We start from the raw sequence: 25,400 nt of genomic DNA on the forward strand, positions 1-25,400 counted from the left end.
GTGCCACTGTCCCAGCCCACCTGCCACCATGAACAACCAGCAGCACATGAAGGCCCCCAGCACTGGCTGGGTCAGGAGCCACAGCAAGGTCTGAAGGAGGCTGCTTCTCTTACATTTCTCTTTCTCTCCCGGCAGGTTGTCATCATGGAGGTGCAGGGTCTGAAGTCGCTGGCCCCCAACCGTATCGTGTACTGCACCATGGAAGTGGAAGGTGGGGAGAAACTGCAGACTGACCAGGCTGAAGCCTCAAAGCCAACGTAAGTCTTGCTTTGCTTTTTTCTCTCTCCACCATGCTGTCCTCTCCCCCATCTCTATGCTGCTGAGTCGCTGCAGATAGCTCTGCCTCCTGCATGGTGAGGCCAGAGGGGACTGAGAAGCAGAGGAGAAATGTGGCCTTCCACGTATGCACAGCATCGTCCTGCAGCTAAGAATGGCACATAAGCCCTGATTGAGAAAAAGAGGTGTTAATGAGAGGCTTACGTCTCATGTAGCCATAGAGAGATAAATTTGGGCCTGTACGTAAAGACTTTGCTAAATAGGGATGGAGTTAAGCATGTGCTTAGATAAATACTTGTCTGAGTGTCCATCTGAACTGGTGCCATCAGGTGTAGGTACATTATCTCATCCTCACTGTCTGGGTTTTGGTAGTCCTACGAGAAAGGAAACAGCTGACAGGGACACACTCTGGCAGCTACAACCAGAGGTGAGAGAGAGGAGCTGGGAAAAGCTTCAAGTCACTCAGTTAAAGCTTTATCAGAGGCCTCTCTGACCCAATCCCATTCAAGGGCAGGGTCTTGTTCTGTCCTCTTTGATCTGGTCCCCAAATCCCCACTTTTGTCTTGCCCAGATGTTGTGAAACGCCTGCAAGTAGTGATTGATCTTGGTTAATTTGGAAGGAGAAAATGATGAATGGCTTATTTCCATTCCAATTTGTAGGATTAGTTAGCTTGAAGCATTATGGATTTGAGGCAGTTTTTCTCTGGATCACTGCAGAGATTCCACCCTTAAATTTAATTCTTGATGCACATCCTCACAGTGGAGAATTGCCAAGGTGGTATGAAGCCTCCTCCAGGAGTAGGGAGCAGTGCAGGAGGGGATTGCTTTTGGGATATTCCCCCTCTGTTTCCATATCCCATTCCCTCCAAATGGCCAGTTCTTAGTGGTTTTCCAGGAGCTTCCCAAGCTGGTGGAAGGAAAGCTGGAACTGCCTGGCTGCATTACATGGGAATGCACAAGCACTGCGGGCAGACACTCGGGAGAGAGCAGAGCTGAGGGCAGACTGCCCTCCCTCCATTGCTGTCCTCTCATAGAGGCACAGAAACTGCTGATGCCTTGTGCCCTGCACTGCACCAGAGCAGCAGGAATCTGCACTAAGTGGTTTAAAAACAATATTCCCAATCAGGGAAAGTGCTGCAGCCTGGCTTACTTTTCAAAATGCTTCAAAAAATCTCCTTCAGAGAAGGAAGGAAGAGAGCTGTGCTTGGAACAAAATTTCCATAAGAACTTACAATTTCACTATTTTAGGTATTTTTATTGCTTCAGCAGAGAAAGTTAGGCTCTATCTGGGGGAAATTACTACTATCAGTACTGAAAAGCACACTTCTGGGTTACATGTGCTTGTTTAGATTGGTCTGTTCATCCCACTTTTGCTCAAAGGGTCTGTCCTTCCTTGCACAAGCCTTCTTGCTGCCAGATGTAGGACCATTTCTGCAAGAATTGTTTTTAAAATAAGGGCTGCAGGAGTCAGCTCTTCAATTGAGTGGGTCTTTTTATCATCATGAAATGTACAATGTCTGGGCATGAAGCCATCAGCCTTCAGGAAAATGCAACCAACACTGAATGCTGCAGTGTGATACGAGTTATGCAAGTCCATCACACTCATCCTCTCTCTGCTCTGGCTTCCTGTAGAGGTGTGAGCCAGGTGTGATGTCTTCTGGATGGCTCCAGCACTTGGAAAATGCTTATGGAAATGCCTTAGGAAGGGAATGGGTTTGACAGTTGTGTTGCTTGAGGGTCCTGGGACATTCTAATTCCAAAACCAAAGACCAACCAAGCAGAGGCTCTGGGATAACATTCACAGAAACCAGAGGCCACCACAGAAAGCTTGTCCTTTTTTCCTCTCTGCATTAGAGGTGTTTCTTTCACCTTGCTTCCTCTTGCAGACACAGCACCACAGACACAGGAAACCAAAGTCCAATGAAAGCAATTTACTGCACTTAATTCTCCTCTTGAGAAGAGCAGGAAAGAGAGAATGACCCAGATGTGACATGTTTGTCATGTTGCTTAATACAAGACTTGAAGGCCCTCAGGTACTCCGGTGATGAGGGCAGTGATAGAAACATCTCAGAGAAGTTTTTGGTGCATTTTTGAGCAGTGCTGCCTTAGAGACAGATAATGTATGGCCAGGCAAAACAACCTTCTGGGGTGTCAGTTTAGATGCTCATTGAGGTCATTCACACCATGTTTGTTTGTGTACTTTTTATAATAAACAAACCACTCCTTGATAAAGGAAGCAGCTCAGCAAAGGCATGAGGTACTGCTCACTGCCCAGCATCCCAGGATTTGCATGCTTTGGCAGGGGATGCTGCCTGGCCTGGGGGTGAGTAGCTTATATTTGAACAGTAGGATTCACTGGAAGACTTCCCTTTTCTATGACAGCCTTGTCATAGGGTGTCCTGGGGTGGAGGGTGATACGGGACCACTCGAGCCGGTAGGACATCTTTTCACCTAACTCGTGGAGTTGGTCACTGTATTCTCAAGTGTCCTTGAAATACCAGCCCTCAGCTAAAACACCCAAGTCACAGCAGTGGCAGTGGCTGCTCTTCAGCTCAGTGCCATGCCAGGGGTGCTAACCTTGGCTCCACACCACTAATGGGGAAAGGTGATTCCCTGGCCAGGAGCGGATTTCCAAAAGCACTGGTCTAGGTCTGTGAGAGATTCTCCTTTCATCTTCCCTGGTGGAAAACCAGCAGTTTTTGACAAAAAGATGTTTGAAGGCATCTTAGTGACTTTGGAGCTGTTTGCAGATCTTGAGAGAGGCAGGGCAGTAGCAGAGTTAGCAGCCAAGTGATCAGATGAGTCATGTGCGAAGAGTGTGGCTCTTGGGACAGCAGTAAATACTGGCCTTCTATTTCTTCTCAGGCTCTGTGCTGGATTGCTGACATTTTAAGCCCAATCCCTTCATGTGAGGATTATCTGCCTCAGTGTGATGGCACAGTTCTAGAGAAAGTCAGACCTGAAATGGTAAGGTTTATTTCAGGTCGGGTTTGCAGTGTATTATTGGTAGTGCTTTTAATAAGTTGTGTAAGAAAAAGCCTTTGTGTATTATGTCCTAACCCGCAGATGCCTCTGAAAAATATCCCAAATCCCAACATGAGCAGGATTTTACTGCTTTTCACACTGGAACTGTATTCTTACAGATGGTTGAGGGGTTTATACCCCCCTTTCCCTGCATGCTGGCCTGAGGTCTGCTGTCTGCATGTCTCCAAAATGCCCTTCCAGGAGCTGTGGTAGTAGTGCTGCCATTTGCACAGCCTGAAAACAGGGTTGCTGAGGGGTTTGGGAATAGCACAAAAGATGCAGCCACAACACCCCTGTTCTACAGCCTCTAAAGAGGCTGATGGATATATTTAGAGTAACCCATGCTTGTAGCAGTGCTCATCAGCTGTACCAGTGTTTCAGCATCTTCTATAACCTTTCTCTGATGTAAGCAGAACAAAAGAAAACAAAGAGACCCAAACAACAGCAAGGTCCTACGTGCCTTGTAAATAAATGCTGTGTATTCACCTGGACCTATTTTGGCACACAGATAAGTCTCATTCTCCCTTGATGCACAGTAGTGAAAATCATGTGTCCCTGCATTGACCTCAGCTGAACCATTTGGGGTAAAAGCAGTAAATAACTGGTGGGGGAAGAATCTGGCCATCCTGTCTGTGCATTTTAGCACAGCCAAGAAGGGACAGAGGTGTGGGCTGTCTTTATTTTGGAAGTGTCTTTATTTTGAGGTTGAGCACCTTCAACCCTAGTGCAGGGGTTGTGCAGTGGCTCAGAGAATAGGTGGGAATGAAGATTGTTGTTTTTGAAGGAGAAAAGACAAATCATCATTGCTTGGGGTTTTTTCCATGTACTTGGGGTTTCTTCAGCATGTACTGTATGGCAGTGCTGGAGAGAGGGCACTCAATGAGTCTCATCTGACTCTATATCACATCTTATGTTGTTTGTCATGACCAAGGGCTTGGGCCTTTCCAGAAATTCACTCTGATGATAAAGTAATGTCTTTGGTAAACTTCTAAACCTCTCCCATCTCCTTTCTCTTACCCACTGCCCTAGGAGACAGGAGTGCCTTGTTTTATCTCTGTGCTTGTTCTGATCCTGCTCCCTGATTTGTTTCAAGGTGCTGTGACAGCTCAGCTGTTTATCTCTGCTTTGACAGGCTGCACCAGATCTCCATCCTTATCCTTCAGCCAGGGGTTTTGTTTCAGATTGGCGTGCCATGTCCATCAGAGCCCGCTGCCTGACTGTAAAGAGGGACTGGAAGTGCACAGCATCCTTCCTCAGTGCCGTTCGGTCACCCTCTCCTTCTGGGAGATGGGCACTGAGCGGCAAAGGGAGAAGCCCTGCAGGAAGGGAGGCTGGCAAACAGGGATCTTTTCTCTGTCTGCAGAAGGGGAAAATCTGGTCTTTTCATTCAGGAATCCCCCGTCTCAGGCCCTGGAGTGTGAAGTGCTGCCGTTGGCTTTGCACAGATAGGAGCACGATAAAAACGTTTTGTTGCAGTCAGTGTTTTGCTGCCAAAATTAGTTGGGGATGCCCTGCACACTCCCCTGTGGTAAAATGAGAAAAGTCCTTCTGAGATGTATAAATTACAAATAAATATTCTGTGTGCTGTAGAACTAATTTAACTCCACTGAACTGAAGGGGTTTAAACTGATGTGAGTGAGAGCAGAGTTTAGCCCATAATTCATGTTATGTATCTCCCAGTACAGCTGTTGGTGCTGTGCCTGGCAGGGCTGTTCCAGATAAGGCAAAGCTTAGGCACAAGAACTGAGTGGCTGCAGGTTTTAAGCAGGCATTCATATTTAGGTTTACAAGCTTAGCTAAGCCCTGTGTAAGCAAAATTCACGATGCTGGGTGAAAAACAAAGCAAAAGGAAATTTTAGGAAGTAGCTGCTTTTTTTTCCTTTTTTTCCCCTTTCCTTCCTCTTCTAATTGGCTTCAGCATTAAATATAAGCTGTGTTAATTACCCATACCAATTGGCTTGCCTTTCCAGTTGCATGATTTCATTTCACAGCTGTGCAGATGTTTGCAGCTCTTTCTCCTTAGGAAACCTCCAGGAGACTTAGGAATGTGTTAAGGCCAGTGACTGAGCCCTGGGTACAGGTAACATCAGACACCATCACTTCTGAGGTGCAGTCCTCGTCCCTGGAGTGAGTCTCTGAGCACAGGGTCAGTCTGCCCTAGGGCATCTGTTGGAGAAAGGTCTTCCAGGAGAGATTTTCAGCTTTGCTCTCTGTGAGTTAAGTGATGCTGCTGGTGACAATGACAGGGACAGGAACAGGATCTTCAGGGCAGTTGTTTTTAGCCCTCTGTCTGAGGCTGAAAGATACAAAGTGGTGTCCAAATCCCTGATAAACGATTTCTTCACTGACAGCTCTTTAGCATGCCCAGGAGACAGTTTTCCAATGAGACTGTGCCTGACTTTGCACCTGGAGGGTTCTGCTGTTAGCTCGGTCTGACCTGCTCTTCAAATCCCCTTTTGTGTGTGTGACAGTATTTCCATAATGCTCCTGAGATTTATGCTGTGACGTTCCCTTTTCTGAAAATGGAGGCTGTGGACAAGTCATTAAGCACAGCAAAAACTGCACTAAAAAGTTATTACCCAGATGCAAGCGTGTGATCTATTATGGGAAGTCTTCATGCAAGTGATTTAATACCTTTTTTAATTAGGAATTCAGAACCTCTTCTGATGCTTACTCATAGCTGCTCTGCAGGAATGGTTCTTACCTTGTGGGGACAAAAATTTTGCTTTAGATTAAGTGGCTAAGTTTTTCCCCAGAGTAAAGGTAGACCCCACAGGATTCCCTTACTCTGACTGTCACCCAGACAGCCACACTGCTGTGAGCAGCCTCCTGGACAGTTGTGGAATACTCTGCTGGGACTGTGGATGGTGATCCTGCTCCCAAAGGTCTCATGTGCAGTCCCTCCTCTCCTGTATTTTACACTAGAAGCTGTGTTGAAGAATAATGAAGGCTTGTTTCTGTGGACTTACCTCTTGTAGTTGGTTTTGCTGGTATCAAGTAAGTGCAAGCCTTGGCTGTGTTTTCCCTGACCTTTAGAGCCCACAGAGCACTGCTTTCACATGGATTCTCTGGTGTCTAGTAAGGGTTGAGCTCATGCACCTTCTCTTTCACAGATGAATGTCTCTCTTTTCTCGCCAGCTGTCTAATTTCTTGAGTGTTTCTATGCACTTGGGAATTATGTATTCCTGTGATAGCACATACATTCAAATTTAAGTATTCCAGAAGGTGTGATGATGCCCAAGGCAATTTTCATCGACACCCGTCTGCTTCATCACTCCTATTCATGCAACCTTAAGATGGGATAGTAGAGACCAAAAGGACATTGAAATGAGATTGAGATTCAGTGAGCTGAAACAGTGCTAAATTAAGAGAAGGACTGCAAAATGCAAGTCCCGGGATACATTTAGTCATCTTGTTTATTGCTCATGGTTGCTGTTTTTTAAAAATAATTAAGCCATGCCTTAGTGCAGATTCTGCACGTCATTTGCCAAGGGAAAGGCAAGGAGCGAGACATGTGAAAGGGCCCAGTTGTTGGTTTATTTATTAAGTGCTGTGTACAAGTAATGCACATTATCATTTAATGAGAGGTGCTGCTATTGCTGGTTGCAAAGCAGCGTAGGGAGATAGAGAACATGCTTTAAAGGATTGGTACTGTGCCTGCTCCTGTCTGGACAGTGATTTCTCAACGTTTTAGGTGTTCTTTCTGTGAAATGAAGGTAGAGAGGCCTGTTGGCTTTGTGAATGGGCTAAATCTCCCAACAAACCACAGCACTAAGTCTGAAAGTACTTAAAGGGAGCAACGTCCTCTTGTCACTGCATGCTGATGGAGAGAGGAGCTGGATGGGCATCACCTGCTGGAATTGTCCACTCATCCCCACTGAAACAGGAGATTCTAGGATGCCTTTACTTCTAGCTGTCAGAAGTTAGGCAAGGCAAATGTTATCCCAAGTATCTGGCTGGATTTGGGCTTTCTGTCTTGGATTCTGTCTTAGAAAAATATAGGACAGGAAAAATGTAAGTGGTGATGCAACAACAAGAGATGGTCTCGAATATCTTGTTCGTCTCTTTAGCTGATTTTGGAAAGGCACCTGGTGCTGTTTTCTGCTCTGTTTACATTTAGGAAATATTTCATTGCTTTCCTCTCCTGAATTTTATAAAGGAAGGTGTAGACTATGTTGGCACAAACCAGTAACCTGTATTTTCAGGCAGAGGATTTCTTTCTCCTTTTTCATGGTCTCTGCTTGTGAGATACTGAGTTTCTGTGAAGCTGGCAGGGCTTGGCCTTACTAAGTCCAAACCATGACCAGGCCTTAACCAGCGGCAGTCCTCTGCAGTTTGGTTTTCTTTCAGGGTGACAAGACTTGAGAGAAGTGATTAACCACTGAATTTAATTGTTCTGTGGAATGAGCAGCTCTGGGGCTGGTTCAGTGGAGCATATTTGACCAAAAGAAACTTTAATTAGCCTGTGGATGTCATTGCAAGACATTGCATTATGCAAGAAGTGTCACAGCCACAGACAGTAAATGCACACAGATGCATTTTGTGACTTAAACTCTTAACTTGTGCTGTATCCAAAGCAGATACACTGATGGAGCACATACAGTAGGCAGCCCTTGTAAAACCAATTATTCCTTCAGTTCAGACCTCCCAGTGAAACGATGCTGGGCTTTCATTTCCGTTTCCTCCTGCTGAGCTTTTCTTCTCTAATTGTGAAAGTATTAGGGAAGAGCACAGAGCATTTGAAAAACAGTCATCAAATCATGGAAAGTAATCACACTACTTGTTTTCCCTGTTAATACCCCAAAGATTTTGGTGAATGGCATTGCCAGAATTTCTCACCCAAACCGACCGTGGGATTTGTGCAGTAGAGCCCAGCCAGGGCTGCAGCAGCCCAGGAGGGGTATGTGGTCCTGGGCACAGGAGGTGTGTTGGGCTGGGTGCAGGCATGGCACAGGGACATCTCTGGGGCAGGAATGCCATCTCGTGGCCGTAAATAGCTATAATGTGATTAAATCCACCTCCCCTCCCTACTTCCTTCATGACACTTCCCCACTGTATCAGTCACTCTCAGGAAACACAAATCAAACTCCATATTTTCTGTATAGCAGAGATCATCCTTTTTTGGGTTCCTAAAGCTGTGCTGTCGGCCTCAGCAGCTCCTCTTGGCTGCAGTGCCCTGTGCTGGCACTGGAACGGGGTCTGTGGAGACTGTGTGTGAGCCACAAGCAGATCAAGTGCAGACCTTTGCAGGCTTTGCTTTGCTGCAGTCTCTGTCAGCTTTACCCTATTCCTTCTGCACTTTGCACGCTCAGGCACAGATGTGATGCTCTCCAAGACATATTTCTCTCTCAGCCGGCAGTGTAGTGCTGCCGGAGCCAGTTTGAGGATGTGGGAGTTGCAGCTCTTGGAGGGAGAGGTGGTGCCTTTTATCAGCTGTCTGGTACTGCTGGCTGCATGATGTTAAGCAGAATGGTGTCTGTGTGGGTGACATACATTGTGTCTCAGAGCCATGAGAACAGAAAATGGGCAGTCGATGAAATGCTGGACGTTGGAACTCAGCTGCTGTCCTTAGGGAATGTGCTGCCTCTGCTCACCTTTTGGATAACACCATAGTGCTTTCTGCAGTGGTGTTTTTGGGTAAATAAACACCCTTTTTGTAAGCAAAATATTTACCAATGGTGCTCTTTTCTTAGAAGAGGGAATGCTATATGCTCAGCAGGAATTAGGATGTCATGGGAAATAATGGATTCACTCAGAGCACCCTTGGGTTATCCCATCAGAGCAGGCATCAGTACTCCATGCAGAGACATGGCCCTGCTCAGCATTCCATAGCTCCAGGGAAGGCAGGTACAGCTGCCTCTGCTGGCCAGTGCCAGGGAGATGCTGACTTGTCGCTCACCTGCATGGGAGCAGCATCAGTGAAAGCAGAGTTTGAATCGTTACGAAGTCTGTGCAGCAAAGTCTAGGAGGAATCAAATCTATTTGTGCTGTCACTCCCACTTCAGCTCAGCTTGTTCCGAGGGGATGGGACTGAAAGGCTGTTCTGGCAGCAGAAAGGGAGGAGAGGAAACAAATGTAAACAGAAATAGGCTGCATTGTCAATCTGTGTCTGATGTCTTTGGTTATCCTGTTTTGAAGGTGAGTAAACACATCAAACTTTTACTGTAGGAGGAATCCCAGAGGAGGCTCAGCAGCTCTTGGGAATCAAGACGTATTATGGATGCAAACCGTTCTTAATCCATTTCTAGAGGCACAACGGAAAGGTGCCTTTCTTAGCACCTGAATTGTATTTCCTAGCCCAGGTCATCTTTGCATGAGCAGAAACATAGAAAGTTCTCTGCATCTATATGTATTCTTTGAGATTTTAATTGCACCCGCAGCAGTTACCTCCAGCATCCCTCTTTAGAAGTGAAGACTGGGACCCTTTTAGGTGAGGCATCATTTCATCTGCTTGCTAAATTGGGATAAGGCAAATTAAGGCCTAACTCTACTGACTATTAAATAGATCTCTCTTTATTGTAATAACAGGAGCCCAAAGCAGGTGACTTGGGTGCTTGTACATGATAGTACAGTCCCCTAAATTTGTGATTTTCCACAGTTGTGATTGGTCTCTTTTTTCAGTACCTTCTGACAGCTGAAGATCAAATCCTTTCCTCAGAGCCATAGATCCATTTGAGGCTCTCTACAGCATGTGAAATCCAAACTCAGTCCCAAAAAACCCACCAAATGGATTAAATAGCTTGGTATTTTGCCAATGGATGGCTGTGGTTGGTGGGAGGAACCAACACCTCCCTTGCTTCATCTGCAGCAAGTGCTTCCTGCTTTGTTTGGTGTCTTTACTCACCACCTTGTTTTGTTTCTGACTAAATAACCTTTTTATCTTTCAATATTTATGCTGTATTGCCCACTGGGTTATGTTTCTAGAAGAATTCAGCTGACCTCAATTGAGGTTTGTAGCTCTACTGCAGTAAGCTGCCAACGAGTTTGTAGCTATCCCCAATCCAGCATCCCCAAACTAGCAGTGATTTATTGCACTCTCCCACTGAAACAGAGTTGTGTGTGGAGCTGCACTCCACAGGTCTCTAGCTGTGTGACCCCAGCCTGTGGGTTTTCTTGCAGAGCCTAAAATTCTGAATTCTTCTATGCTTTTGGGTTTTTTCAAATCCCTAAGACACAAACGAAAAACATATTATCCATTGCCATTACCCATGAGAGTTGCAAAGAGTACATATTTTCCCAGAGGCCTTGGGATGCCCTACTTCTGTTTCTTACGGCTTTGTGACCCAGCTGGTGCAGGTGTGAGCCTGCCTCTGCCACGTGTCATGGACACATCCGTGCTGCCGCGTCCCTGCCAGTTTGGTGCCTCACCAGCACTGCTCCCAAAAAGGAGCGAGCTGTCTGCTCTCCCAGCACCTGCTTGTGAAAGGTCAGCACATGGGCTGTCTAGTTTATGGTGTTCCTAGAAGTTCCCAACTGTTCTTTTCATTTTTAAAAATGGATGTTTTCATCCCGGTGGGATTAATGCCATCCCTGCATCAGGTTTTGCTGTTGAGCTAAGTCTGTGTGCACTCGATTATAATGAACTGCAGCCTCAGAGTATGGGCAAGGGAAGTTCAAAAAGATCACAGGTAATGGTGGTGGTCAGCCTCTAATTGATGTTTTTGAATGGCTGGTATATGTAAAGCATTAGAGAATATAGCAAAAAGCTTTCCTGTGTGCTTCTTCATGTACTGTTAAACATGTTTTAAGACCATTTATTTTCCTCCTTGCTTGTGTCTCTAGAAACATGTAAAAAAGAAATACACCTTACCATTACATTAGAGGAAAAGGTGCACTACTCCATCAGCTGCATGAAGGTAGGTTAGCTCAGTGCCTGGCATGCTTCTGCTATAACTCTGTTTTTCCCAGTGCTCAAGCTGTGGGCATACATGATTTATGGCCTAAGATTTAAGGATGTTTCCTGCAAAGATCTCTTCTGGGAGGAAAGGAGTGTGCTAAAGAAATAAAGCCGTCATTTGCTAGACAGGATTTCTGGAAGAACTAAGTTGAGACTGTGTGTAGGATTTCAGTCTCCCAGCAATGAAGCGGGATGGGAACATTCCATCGTCAGAGCAGGATCCAGTTCCGGCAGGCACCGTGGCCAGGCACTGCAGTAAGCTGAAAAACCAAGGCTGGGTTAAAAGCATCACACCACGTGAAGCAGTCACTAAGCAAAAGGTGACTTTGCTGACCTGTATTTCCTCAAAGCACAGGCAGTGTCTGTCAGACTGATGTCTGTGCCACCCTTGCGATGAGCTTCCCTTTACCAGCTGGCTCAGTTTGGGGACCAAACCATAAATACACCAGGAGGGACACAGACATGCTGGTGTGAGTGCCAGGAGGGACAAGATGAGGAATGAGGATGAAGAGAAGTGCGTGACTCTCCTGCCAGTACCAGCAGTGCACAGGGAGGGAGGCAACCAGACCAACTGGTCTTGTTCTCATGGGATCCCACTCTGGCAGCAGAGAAGAGCGAGTGAGGTTAAGCTGGCCTTGCAAATATTGTCCAAGACATGGTCACATTTATTAAAGGCCTTTCAGCTGGACCTACATGCCCCTGCACACAGCCAGCTGGCTGTGCAGGAGGGTAGGGGATGCTGCTGCAGGTTTCAGTGGCTGTGCCCCTGCAGGGATGGAAGCAGCTGCTTGCTGTGTTCTGCCTTCCCAAGGACATGTTCCTGGCCTGGGAGGGGACAGGCACTGCTGCTGAGTCGATTAGACTGGAAAAACTATACCAAGCAGGTGCAAATCTGACCAACATTTAGGAATGTTATTCTGCAAGACTTTTTTACTTAAGTGGTGAATTTGTGGGAACAAGGCAGAAGGGCATCATCTTCAGCAGAGACCATCTGTCCCAGGAGACTGCTGTGTGCATTGACTGTAGTGCACACCTGGAGTGAACCCACTGAGGGAAGAGTGTAGCTCTCCTTTAGGAAACATTTTTACTTTCATTTTCTGATTTTTTCACTTTTGTTTCATGCAAACTGGCAACCAAACCCATTTCAATAAATATATCTGGAGAGGGATAAAAGGTATCCTCTGGCAGTTTTGAAGCCCATGAGAACTGGTCATGGATCATGTTTAAAAGTCAACCCTGTGGAAAGCACATGGCTTTCCAGCTGCTCTTGTGTTAGCCCACTGACAGGCTGAGCTGATTAGCAGGGCTGGTTCATGGCCCAGCAATATAACCCAGTTGTACTTGTTCTTTATTTATAGAAATCACAGGCCTCAGTGTTCTGGCTACATCAAGTTACAAGAGCAATGATGGAAGAAGAGTGATGTTTCAAATTAGGCAAGAGTTAAGCAGACTTGCTGGAGACCACAGTATACAAATGAAGAAAATTTAATGCATTTTCCTGGGTATTAAATGTGTATGTTCACTTTTAGGAAGGTCATGGGTGCTAAAATTTCCTGTGGAGGAACTTACATGCTAAAGTTGAACAGAAATTACTAAGTCAGTGTCTCTAAAGGACAGCTGAGAAAGTTAAGGATTAGGCCACATAAGTGGGATATCATGGAGAAAAGCAGCTGGAGTCAGAGAACCTCCTGCCTGCTTTCATGTGATACATGAGTGCAGTCAGGACTCAAGCAGGGATGCTTACGGGATTTTGCTCAAACCTTATTCATATCCCAAGTAGTATGATAATCACACATTGTAACATAGCAGCCCCATGGTGTTTTAATGCTTTTGTCTTTTTAGCTATGTGGTAATTTAATTTTGTAGTTGCTGTGTCTGCATTTCAGTAGCCCTTAGAGGCCACAGCCAAAGATCAGCATGTAAAGCACTGCAGTTCCATAGGATGAAGACAGTTGTTTCTGCAGGAAAGGGTAAGAGCTTGGTGTGGCATCAGCAGACTAGTTGGTCTTACCAATTTTGGCCAGAAGTTCAGAAGGGCTGAGTAGCATCAAGCTGAAGGTTTGCCAGATCAGCAGCATGTCACTTGAGACAGCTGACAGCAGCTTGGTCAGAGCAGTCTGGCACCTGCATTGGCAATGGCATCACTGTCCCTCATGTGGCAGGGAGGACAGTGCTTGTGAGAGCTCCCAAATGTTCCTGAAATCAGACAGGTGAGCCCATCCTTCAGGTGCTTCGTGTTAAATGAGCCCATTGAGGTAATGGGAAACAAGAGCTGACCTTTGTTCCTTGTTATCCACTCATATCCTCTGGATATGTGTCATTTTATGTTTCATTCAGGAAAAATTCTCAGCGCTTTGGGCTCTTTGGTCAGTAACTGTGATGGCACCTCTAGGTGAATCTGTAGACACAAAGGCCACAGAGATGATCTCCTTATTTTGCTTGTAAAAGGGCCAACATTTGTCAAATTAGTACCTCTTTGCAGCCAGAAGAGTTTAGCTGCTCATCCTAAGTTTGATGCCTAAGCAGAAACCCTGGAGACACAAGCAGATCCCAGTGATACCACTGGAACAGCAGAGATGCCATAAACAGGTCGGTGATTCTAGTAAAGTCCCTGTGCACAGCAGCATTTCTTGATCAGTTCCAGGCTTTGGAATGCACTGGGCAGTAAGAAATGCTGGGCTGAGGGGTTCAGGTGGGATTCAGGTAGTTGATATGGTCTTGACTGAAAAAGTACTCTCAGGATTTTTCTGCTTGTGTGCTTCTTTTTTTGTGACATGTGTATATACACAAACATATATATATATATATATATATGTGTGCATGTAAATCTCTTTTTGGCCAGAATGACATTTATTTGTCCTCATTTGCAAAAGTTTTATTGCTTTGGAGCATCAGCACAAACTCTGTGATAGGGTACAAGATAGCATGGCTACTTTGTGAGATTTGTCCAGAATGAGTCCCAAGGCACTTTCCCAACAAATGAACTCCTGCAGTGATAACCTGCTTAGCGATTAAATATGGAAATTAAACCACTACATTGTTAGTCCCTCAGAAGATCCTAATACCTAGCTACCATCCAGAGCTAATTTTCTCAACAATAACGTAATACACAGCCCAGATAAACTGGGTACTTAGATTGAATACAAATGATATTTCAGTGACATGAATTATGGCCTTATGCTGAACATCACTATGGCAACTAATGACATCACCACAGGCTCCAACCAGCACAAAACCCAACTTCTGATGGTCTCCATTGGCTGGTGCAGATCTTTTCAGGGCTTTTGGGGGTATGAATGTGTCAGCGCCACAGTGTTGTCAAGGGTTTGCTATGTATGTTTACTGTCATTTGAAACATTTATTCCCTTTGTGGTTAATGTTGTTCTCATGAAGGAAACCTAATGAAAATTACTGTTTGTATTTGGTTAGTAACATTTGTTGATAACATATGGTCTGGGAATGCTTCAGCAAATAAGAGCTTTTTAATAGTAAACAGCGATATGAGTTCTATAAAGCAGATGCTGTCAAAGTACACAGCGTAAGGTTGGATATTTTCTTACTTTTGCCTCTTACCCAAAGCAAGATTATCTCCCTGCTTTCCCTCCTGGTGACGACGCAGTTTTTTAAGAGAGAAAACATAACCTGTGACCTAAACCGTGATTAGAAAATAAAGTTGTTTCTTGGTTCTTATGCTTAAAACAGTTATTACGTAGCTGATGGCTCACACATGAAAAAGATATATTATAGAGGACTTGACTGGACCTGTGGTGCTGTAGGTAATTTATGCCAAAGCTCTGCTCTCTGGCACTGGTGGCAGTTTGATGCATCATCATAAAAGATGAAACGTGGATCAGTGGCACCAGGAGAGAAAACTTTAGAGCAGAGCTGATAAAGAAGCTGAGTTTGTTAATCAGCTCTTCACTGAACATGCTCATCTGCTGAGCTCAGTTGGACAAGATTTGCTCAATGGAGAGCAAAGCATAAATTGATACTTCTGGAGCACAGAATGTGTCTTTAATAGAGTGAGGGCAAATAGAAGTTGTTAGTGAGGTATGGCATAATCTCTCATCTGACTTGCAGCACTCTGGGTTGCAGTGTGTGTTCCACCACATCACTCACAGGTGTTGCTCATAACACCGTCCTGGCAGGGTCCCCCATGTTCTTTGTGCACTTGGACAACTTGTGACTGCAGAAGCTCTTTCCTTTAGCGACATGCATGTCTAGAGGGCATTTTCACACACCGTGGGTCATTCTGCCTCCATAACACTCCTTTCCAAGCCATGCAATGACTCATGGAGTACAAATAGTAGGCGGTGGTCTCAGTTCATTGTGTGGTTGTAGAGGTTTCATCTTCCTGGCCACTACCATCCCATCCACAAGGAGCTGGTGTCCTGCTCCACAGCTCCAGCAAACTAGGATTACTCCAGACATAACAGCTTGAATTTAAACTGGGCCTGGGCTGATACTTGGAAGAGGACCTAGGTTAAATTACAGTTTCTTCAAAAAAACCCAAACCTCGCTATCAGTCTGGAAAGTAGAGGTTAATTGGCCACGAGAAGAACAGAGGCCTGAATGATTACAGACATCCCGGGTGCAGATGTCTTCAGTCCTCAGCTTCTCTTGTGACTGCACAGGCTGGCACTGCAGGAGACATATTGTTCTTTCTAATAAGAAAGTTCTCTTAAATTTGTTTTCATGCTGCTCCCAAATGCTCTTTTTTTCCCCCTCAAGAATCATCATGGGTTTTCCAAACATCTGTCCCACATTTCCCAAGGAAGATAATTAATGCCTTTGTCACTCACACAACCCAACCACTTCAGCTTGTGTCAGACAGGACATTTTGGATTAACCATTGCACACCCAAGCGGTGTTAGTGCTGACCTGCAGCTGAGCTGAACATCTCTCTTGTCTTTCTTTTCACAGCTGGGGCACCCAGGGAGACTTCACGACAACCCACGCGCTTCCTGCAGTGAAGGTGAAGCTGTTCACGGAGAGCACAGGAGTGCTGGCTCTGGAGGACAAAGAGCTTGGGAGGGTAAGGCGATTTTGAGTTTAATAATGTTTCCTTCTGGCCCTGCTTTTCTAGAGAAATCTCTCCTGTACGGAAATATCTTTGGAGCACAACATGCTCTGCTTTTTTGCCAAGCTTCAGGAGGGGGGAAGAAAGCAAGCTCTGCACTGCTGGAAAGGAGTGCATCTCGCATGCTGTCTTTGTTGTGAGTTTTTAATGGCAGCATTTCAGCTGGCTGTGCCTGCTCTGAGCAAAGGCAGAGGATCTTGTGTGTGATATTGGCAGTCCGGAAAGCCTTAGAAGTTGCTTACGGAAATGGACATTCCTGAGGCAGAAAAGGGGATTATGCTGAAGCAAAAAGAGGGGATTTAAGTTTGGCAAGGGAGTGTTAAGCTGCTCTCCTATCTGCTGAGCAGCCGGTGCACAGTCTGAGCTTTTGAAAGCACTGACTGCAGTACTCACTGCAAAAGGTTTGGAACCCTGGGTTCCCTGGGGATGGTGGTCAAACTGGTGGCTTCTGTGGGGCTGGACTGGGGAGTAAAACATGGGGTTTCATTGCTCCCCTCAATAGTGTTATAGCAAAGAGCTCAGATTCGCAGGTTACTGGCCACAGAGCAAACCTTCCCACCCCATCTCTGCCCCGCGCCTGTGGCCCCTAAACCAGTGCCCTGGGACTGGTGGCCCTTCGTCGCTACAGCCCACAGCTCCAGAATATCTGTGGCTTTGGGGCATTTCAGTTGTCTCCATGGATTTTTTCCAGCTGTATAATTTGTGTTGGCCTCAGGCATAAGTGACAGCAAACTCCCTGTTATGCCTTCCTCAGCTTCTCAGGCTGAGAGATCAGAATGTTAAAGACCCCATGAAAATCAGTTCAGGGTAAGAGGGCTCAACACGACCTGGAACAACCTGGGCTCTGTCTGCCCATCTCTGCAGCACACCTTGCTCACCACTCTGTCTACATGGCTATGTCCAAGAAATCCATGGCCAGGAAAGCCACTGATCCTGTGGCAAGCCCAAGTGCAATATTTCCAATTATGGACTAACCTGTTGGGATGTTTCTTGCTACCTCCATGGCTACTTGTGTCTTGACACAAGAGAGTCTGTCTATACAACAACATTTTGCCTAATTAACATGGGTTTATATTAATTCTGTTCATAAAAATGCCAAACATTCTTCCAGGTCCTAGTGAGCTGTTGGTTTAATTTATAACTTTATAGCGCAGAGCAGTGCATGCAGTGTTGTCTCATGTAATCCATGTTCACTTCAACTGTTTGTGTTTTCACATTTCTGTAGCATCCTTTGTTCTTCTCTTTTAAGAGTGTCACAGCCCCTTCAGGCTTTCCTCATCCACACCTTGACCCTTCCCGTTATCCTGTCCTCCTCCTTTTTTTGACAAGGAGGATGACCCCAGTAGGCTGCAATACTCCAGCTGAAGACCTACAGTTGTTTTTGCTGCACAGCATCATAATATTTTCAGGATTATTTTCAAAACCTCCTACTTCAAACAGCCTGGCACCCTGCCTTTATCCGCTGTGGCATGCTGAGCAGAGCTTTTCACCCAGCCAGCCACGATGCCATTCAGGGATTTTCTCCTGAGTGGTTACACCCGGTGCAGACCCACTTGCTTTGTAAGTCTTGTTTCCACTGGCAGCCATGAACATTGCTGACTTTGCTGGTCTCGGGAAGCAATTAACTGTGCATGTTGTTCTGAGAAAGATGTCAGGCCCCAAAGCAACCCCCCTTGCCCTGAAATGCTGATGAGCAAGCCCTACCAATACGCTTTCATTCCTGGTCCAGCAGGAAAACATCCCTCAGCTCTGAGTTTCTGTGGGCCAGAGGACATGGGCCAGCAGTGGCAAGTGTGGGGAGCTGGCAGTGACTCCCCCTGGCCCGTGGCCACCAGTGCTTTCAGTCAGCCAAACTTCAAAGGGATGCTCAGTGTGCCCGGAGCGGCCGAGAGATGACGCGTGTCTGCTCAGGCTGCATCAAGATTTCTTCTTTAATGTAACAATGAAACCGGGAACGTGTTAAGCCCCTGGTTTAGCTGTTGGAGTGGGCAGGAACCTGTCTGCATGGAGAGAGAAGGGAAGCAGGTTTTATACACAAAACACCCCTGCTCAGGCGCCCTTTGAGCAGTGGCTTTGTGCTCTGCCAGGCGGGTACAATGCCCACTTTCTATTGCGAGCGTTAAATTGGCAACCGGCCGCCAATCCTCAGCTCGCCACTTTTATCCAAAGGAGCTGAAAAATGCTCCCAAGCCTTACAGCCTGCTGGATGGGCAGCTAAAGGCATGGGAATACATCCTGGCCCTATTGAAGCCAGTGGCAGGGCTCCCATGGATTTCAGCCATGCCAATACTTCATCTACTGAGAGGAAGGAGGGGAAGAGCTGTGAATTACAACACCACTGAGGAAAGTTTATGTGCCTTTTGATGAAAAAGAGTTAGAAATCAAAGTGGAGAGCATTCCAAAGACCTTGAGTGGCTGCTGCCTCGCTAAGAGGTGCGGTTTAGCTCAAGTGTATGTGCTTGCATGACCTGCCTTTAAGTGGGATTCCTTGGATACTGCTCAGTTTGGGTCCATAATGTTTCCAAAACCCCCCACCCCGTATGGAGAACTCGCTTCTCATCTTCAGGATTTGCTTAAATGTATTTTTTTCCAAGAGTGATGCAGTACAGACTGGTTATGCTCAGTTATCTATGTGACTAATATCAGCTTCAGATTCCTGCCAGAGAAAGCAATTCAATAAAAGAAGTGATAAATAACATTAATGAATAAGGGTGAACTTGAGAATCTACTGATATTTACCTCAGGCTTTAGAGGAGGCAATAAAGTAAGTTTTAGAGTTATTCATCAGAGGGTAATAGTGTCAAGGATATTTTAGTGGAAAACAGCCCTTAGGTTGTTGCATCAGCAGTAAAGTTGAAGAGCAGAGGAATACAAGATTATAGTCTGGGCAGAAGCTTGGCAGGAGCATGGACAAAGCATGAGCAAGGAATGAGTGATGGCAGCACATCATTTAACGAGGATGAACACTGCCATTTGTAAAACAATTGGCATGCATAATGGTTGATGGATTTAAAGGAGATTCATCTCACTACATAGGAGCGGAAACTTGAATGAATTTGTGCCAGGCAAAGTCACCTCTGAGAGTGAAAGACCTCTGAGAGTGAAAGCATCAGAAGGACAATAGGTGGAGGAGGAAGAAGGTTAGACCACCTAAAAGGACACATATGAAAACACCAGAAGAAGATGGTCGGTGTGGTTTAGTTCTGGGAGAATACTCTGTACCTTACTCTCTGAGAGAGCTGCTCAGCTTAGCAGTGGTGATGAATGAGTGAGAAAAGCACAGCTATGATCAGGAAAGATTATTCACCTCTTGCAGCCTTTCAGTTACTTTGAGCCAAGCACTTGCACTGGTATTCATCTGCAGTGGTGTTGCACTGATGTGCCCCTGCTGGAGACCCTCCCATAATTTCCTCACTGCAGATTTGATTTGCTGTCATAGCACAGTCAGACACAGCAGCCTGTCTGTTGCCTACTTTATCCAGTCATCGCAGTAAATAATCAAGCCAGCTTTCTCACAACTTGATAATAGCAGTAGATGAACCATTGTAGGTAGAGGTTTTTGAGCCCTGAAAACAGCACACCTCATGTGGGAGGTATCAGGGAGGCTGGAGGTTGTCCAGGTTGTACAAGTCTGAAAGTGGGCGATTGCAGTGGGCAATCTCAGCAAAAAAACTTGTCGCTGCTTTGCTAATCACATCAGTCCACCATCATGTCTAGACTGATTTACCTGGACAGTTGCAAATTCGTTTACCACAATCTTTCCATAAATGACAGGAGATGATAATGAGGTTCTGTCTGCACAGCTCCATGAGCTGATAGAGGAACCAAAGAATACATGACCTAATTCCAAAATAATAAGATGTACTTTAAGAAAGCAGTAAAAAGCTGTCCATCCTCACTGATGTGAATAGACATATCCAGACTGACTTTTAGGTCAAAAATAGCTCATCTGATGTGTTCCTGTTCCCCATTAAACCCCGTTTTGTGAATAATATTTCTCTTTAACATTGCTGGTTTTAATTCTTACAGGTTGTTCTCCATCCTACTCCTAATAGCCCAAAGCAGTCAGAGTGGCACAAAATGACTGTTTCCAAAAACTGCCCAGATCAAGACCTGAAGATCAAGCTTGCCGTGCGAATGGATAAGCCTCAGAACATGAAGCACTCTGGGTAAACACTTGTCTCCGTCTGAACTCATTTTGTTTTGAGTGTGCATTAGGAAATTTCTCTTTTTTTTAAGATTCTGAAAGAGAAACTCTTTTTCTCAAGTTCACAGGAGGTGAAAGAGAAAGATAAATATAAAAATGGCATTAGTTCAGTCCTTTTTAGTGCACTTTCCATATTCTTAGCATAGTCTTTTTTAATCCGAATGAGCTAAACAGTTTAAATTTTAAACAGTATTCATCAGGAAATTGCTAGTTATGCTTTTCCCTGTGAAGAAATAATAGGTGAACTGCCCAACTCTCTTGCTGAGAATAATATAATTTTCTAAGTTAGTCTTTGTTTTCTTGTATTGGCTGCTCAGAACCACACGTGCAATGCATGTTCTGCTTGAAATAAACCCCAGTGTGGTCACCATTATTTATACTGAGAAATACAACACAATTAAATAGCAGTTGCCTGGAGCAGGACTAATGATCTGGAAGGTTAAAAGAGAAACCTCTTCCCTCCAGGAGTCAGTGTGAGAGTCTCTGGGACCATAGAGGTCCCTGACTGCTTCTACCTTCGTACAGTTACAAAGATCATCCTTGGGAAGGTCTAGCTAAGGCCATTGGCAAGGCTTCCCTCTCTTTGTTCTTCAGAGCTCAGGATGTGAAAAAAACTGAAAATGTTCAGGAAAGTCATTGTTTGGATTAACTCTTTCTCCAGTATGTTTTTGGTGCTATGAAAATGACGTCATTTCATTTTTATTTTCATAGCATTTTGTTAGATTCAATCCATTAGTTGTGGTTTAGATCCCTCATCCTCTTTAATTCTTCTTCATCCTGTCTTCTCTGCTGATGAGATCAGAACCAATAGCCATGTGTGAAGCTTAATTTTTCCACTATGATCACAGACACCAAAAGTCAGAGAAGACAGATTCCCTGTCCTGCTTGTTTCCTTGACTGCACATGACAGCAGGGCCATTCTCAAGCTTTCTTCAACTAACATTTGATTTGTATAATGCTGCTTAAAACTTTGAGGTTTGTAACATCAGCTTGCTGCCAGAACTGAGGTTGTCTTTCTATTGATATTAGCAGCAATAGCAAAAAGGACAATTATTACCCTATTCTTGGACTAGCCAAGGACTCAGTGCCCACATCAGCATCACTTGGAATTTTGTGGCTTAAACGTTCATCAAGAGTATGCTGGATCTCTTCTGGTATAAGGAACCCCTACCATAACCAAAATGAAGTGTTTTTCTATTTCTTGAGCCAGAAAAAAAGTAATTTAATGATACATAAAACATATTAATGCTGAATAATATCCTTGTGTTTATTATTAGCGTGGTGCTGCCACTAGTTTTGCCATTGTCTGTGTCACAGTGGCCACTTCATCATAGAGATTAAATGCTTATTTTGACATTAATTTTAAAAGTTAATTCTTCCTTTCTAGAAAACAGTAAATTCACTCCTGCTGAGAAATTATTCAGTTTGCTTGAATAATCTGTAGCAAATCAATTTCTAGGAATTCAGCTGTTCAATAAAGTGTCCTGTTTAGTCAGTCCAGTGGATACTGGGATCCTGAGCAGTGGGTTTGATGTAGAAAGTATCCCTCTGTTTGGCAGCTCCCCTCAGCCAAATGGTTTTGTGAAGTCTTAAATTAACATTAGGGATTTCTCTCCCTTAATTCTTCCGTTGCAAATGTAGTCTTTGCCCATCTCACCATGTTGTATCTATTCCCTGGCATCAAAGTGCTTCAAATTATGAGCAAGTTGAGAAAGACAAAGGGAAAGAGAGAATTAATACTGTGTAATGTCGAGTCTTTAGAAGCTTTTTGTGTCACTTTCTTTACAGGATATTTGTTCAGGCTAGAAATAAACACATTTGTGAATGCTGCTGGGCTTGAGAGTCTTGTAATTAGTCCTGCTCATGCAATAACTTCATTTTCTAGGTGTAAAGAAAATACACTGAAAAACAAGAGAACAACAGATAGTTACTTGTGTAATGAATTCACCTGTTCTTTTCTCCTAGGTATTTATGGGCCATTGGAAAAAATGTTTGGAAGAGATGGAAGAAACGATTCTTTGTCCTGGTCCAGGTAACAGATGTAACTAGAAGTGATCTTAAATCACAACATGAAATATTTAAGTCATTCCTCTGGTGATTTTTGGTGCCTTGTGATTGATGCTGAGCTGTGGTTCTCTGTAGGGTGTGTGTTAAGTCATGGATTTTTTTCTAAGCATATACACGTTCTCAAGGATATCCCAGCTGTGAGTTTCCAGATGCTCCTGAATGCTTGATGAAATGGTGATTCAATTTTAGTGAGGAATTAATGAGGTGAGGAGGAAGCTCAGTCTGTCTTGGCTGGAGGTTCTTGGGTGTAGATGCTCTTTTCTGAGCCTCCAGGTTAAATTTGGAGCCCGCTCAAATCTACAGAAGTTTCATCACTGGCTACATCAGTCAGCATATTGTTCTTGATGTTTATCTTGCCTTCACATTTATTATTGCTTCTCATTGTCTACAGCTCTCATTGATCATTTTGCAGTGTCTTCCTTTTCTCCTTTTTTCTTTCTTTCACTTTCTGCCCCCCCCAGTTTCAGTAGACCTGTGTATTTGACCATGATTAAGAATTTCAAGGAAACAGATAGATGTCCTCTGTGACCTAAAAAGATCTGATCAATACTTTGTGTGTTAGATCTTCCCTCACCTTCCAGTGGCAGCTGAAACCACTGCGTGTGGCCCCAGTGTGAGTGATCCATCTCACACCAACCTGAGAAAGCCACGGAGTCCTCTTGGGTCCATCTCTCTCTTCATTCTCTCTAGACTCCCAGGCTATGTTGTCTCCAACTGTGAGATATAAAAACTTTGTACAGAGTCCTGTATGAAAGCAACACAGAAATGCTCTGATGAAATAACATGGGATCCAACTGAGATCTTGTGCCAGCACAGACCTAAAGTGATCAAGTCAAAGGGTGAAATCCTGCTGCTACTGAAGCAGATGGCAGGTCTGCTGCAGAGGAGCAGGGATTTCACCTCTATGTAAGAACAGAGATGGTGTAAACCAGGTGCACCTGGCTCCACAGGTGGCATGGAGCGTGCTTGTGTGCTGGCTGTCCTGTGCTGGTAAGGGCAGGAGTCCAGGCAGTCCATCTTCACCTTACACAGCTGGCTTCTCTGGTCCTAAATCACCTACTGTAAACTGGCTAGTTTGGTTTGTGTTAATTATTGCTCCAAGTTCAGCTGTCTCAGTAGGAAACTTAATTGCATTCATTCCCCATTTGTCCATCACTGCTGGCTTCCATAGCACTAAATTGTGGGGCAGATAAGAAAACCCATCCTTGGGAAGTAAAGGGGATTTATGATATGCGTGACCCAAATAAGTAGGAGGCTATTTGGAGAGACCTGTTGAGTACCTAGTCCAATAAACAAATGTGATCAGCAGGGACAGGTTAAGTGCTCATTTTGGACTCCACATGGGGTCAAAATGGCCACAGAGATGGGCAAGTTAGTGTAGAGCAGCCACAGGAGATGCCTTCATCCCTCTTTCCTTTTGGGGACATTATGCACTGACCCTGTTCTTTGGCAGAGACTGAAGGATTGCTTTGCTCTGTATGTTTCCTTTATTATGTTCTGAAATGAAGTTAGAAGTGCTGTGGCAGTCTGTGATTACCTGTAGAGCAACCGGTATTGCTTTTCCCTGAAAGACAATTCAGTCCTTTTAGATCAAGTTCTCAATTTTTTTTTCCTGTGAACAAGGATTCTCCAAAGCAGAGAATCATCTTTCCTGACACGGTTTCTCCCATAAGTAAATCTGTTGACATTCTTCTGTGCAAGGGTTTGCAGGTTTGGATGTGGGTTCCCTTGTCTCTCTTAAGGAGCCTTTCCTTTGACCATTCAGTGTGGTTGCATTTGCTTCTCTAGTTTTCAGCTGCTATATATTCTTCAGCTTGCTGTGGAATCGAAGCTCTCAGAGTTATTCCATGTTTTCTCATGTTACTAGGTCTGTATTCGTCAGTTGGCATATCAGAGCAGAATTTGGCCAGAAAAGCAATTCATTTGAATAAGATGAGCAGACTTTTGCCCCCAGAGAGTCTCTCTAGCCCACCTCAGAAATTCCAGCTGCCACTGCAGCTTCTCTGTTATGTTACCGTTTGCTCAACATTTGGTGCAATGTAAAGTGTTCTGCCGTACATCAAATATAAACAAGAAACACTCTCTATGCAGTCCCTCAGATGTAGTTTGAGCATATTGAACATGTCAGCAGGCAATAAAGATGGAATAAAAATACTTTGCTGTCCGTATGTTTGTCATTTGCTTTTCATGCAATGCAAAGGATGGGTGCTGATACGAGCAGGGATTGGCAGTAAAGGTGTTGATGTCCAGGATGCTCTGAACTCTGCTAAACCACAGACAGAAAATAACCCCCACAGGAAGGTGAGCTGGCTCTGTTATGTAGAGAATGGACAAGGAGCAGCCCCTCTTTCAGGAGCTTGCTCATCCACACCAGGCTCCTGCCTGCAGCAGAGCTGAGACATGGAGTCCAAAGCATAAAGTCCCTTTGGGATATAATGGTCTGGTCAGTCCATGACAGTGCCAGGAGGTCAAGGCTATACATTTGGATGAATAACTGAATATTTTATTTCTGATCCCTTGTCTCTGTCCTTTACCTGTAGCATCTTCTGTTGCAGCCCTGTCTCCTCTCTGCTTGCTTTGCAGAGTAACCTCCTCCTCCTCCTGATCTTATGCCCTCTCCTACCCCTCTCTCCCTGTTTCAAATGGACACAGCCTCGATACCTTCAGTGCTATTGGGTGGTACCACTCTGCCTTTTGGTACCAGCAGTTAGGAAATTCGTGGTAATAAATACTTAAACTCTTCATAACCATTTAAACAAGGCACAAAGGTGCCAAACTGCATGGGCGGCACCAGGGAGGAAGGTGTTGATGGCAGTTTGTCTCTTTTGTGTCAGCGATGCCTCGCCGGC

The 25,400-nt window shown here is 44.8% G+C and overlaps 1 protein-coding gene across 15 annotated transcripts in view; it reads left to right on the top strand.

Moving 5' to 3' along the window:
- The window catches only part of CADPS (calcium dependent secretion activator), a 211,905-nt gene that overhangs the window by 82,010 nt on the left and 104,495 nt on the right, over positions 1–25,400 (top strand). For all 15 annotated transcript variants that reach the window (XM_051788784.1, XM_051788785.1, XM_051788770.1 and 12 more), the window contains exons 6-9: positions 136–257; positions 16,121–16,232; positions 20,307–20,446; positions 22,450–22,516. In XM_051788784.1, coding sequence (XP_051644744.1) covers positions 136–257; positions 16,121–16,232; positions 20,307–20,446; positions 22,450–22,516 — 441 coding nt within the window. The remainder of the gene's footprint in view (positions 1–135; positions 258–16,120; positions 16,233–20,306; positions 20,447–22,449; positions 22,517–25,400) is intronic.

Source organism: Manacus candei, unplaced genomic scaffold, assembly GCF_025592945.1.
Source record: "Manacus candei isolate 608988 ecotype Guabito, Panama unplaced genomic scaffold, ASM2559294v1 h1tg000025l, whole genome shotgun sequence".
Classification (NCBI taxonomy): Eukaryota; Metazoa; Chordata; class Aves; order Passeriformes; family Pipridae; genus Manacus; species Manacus candei.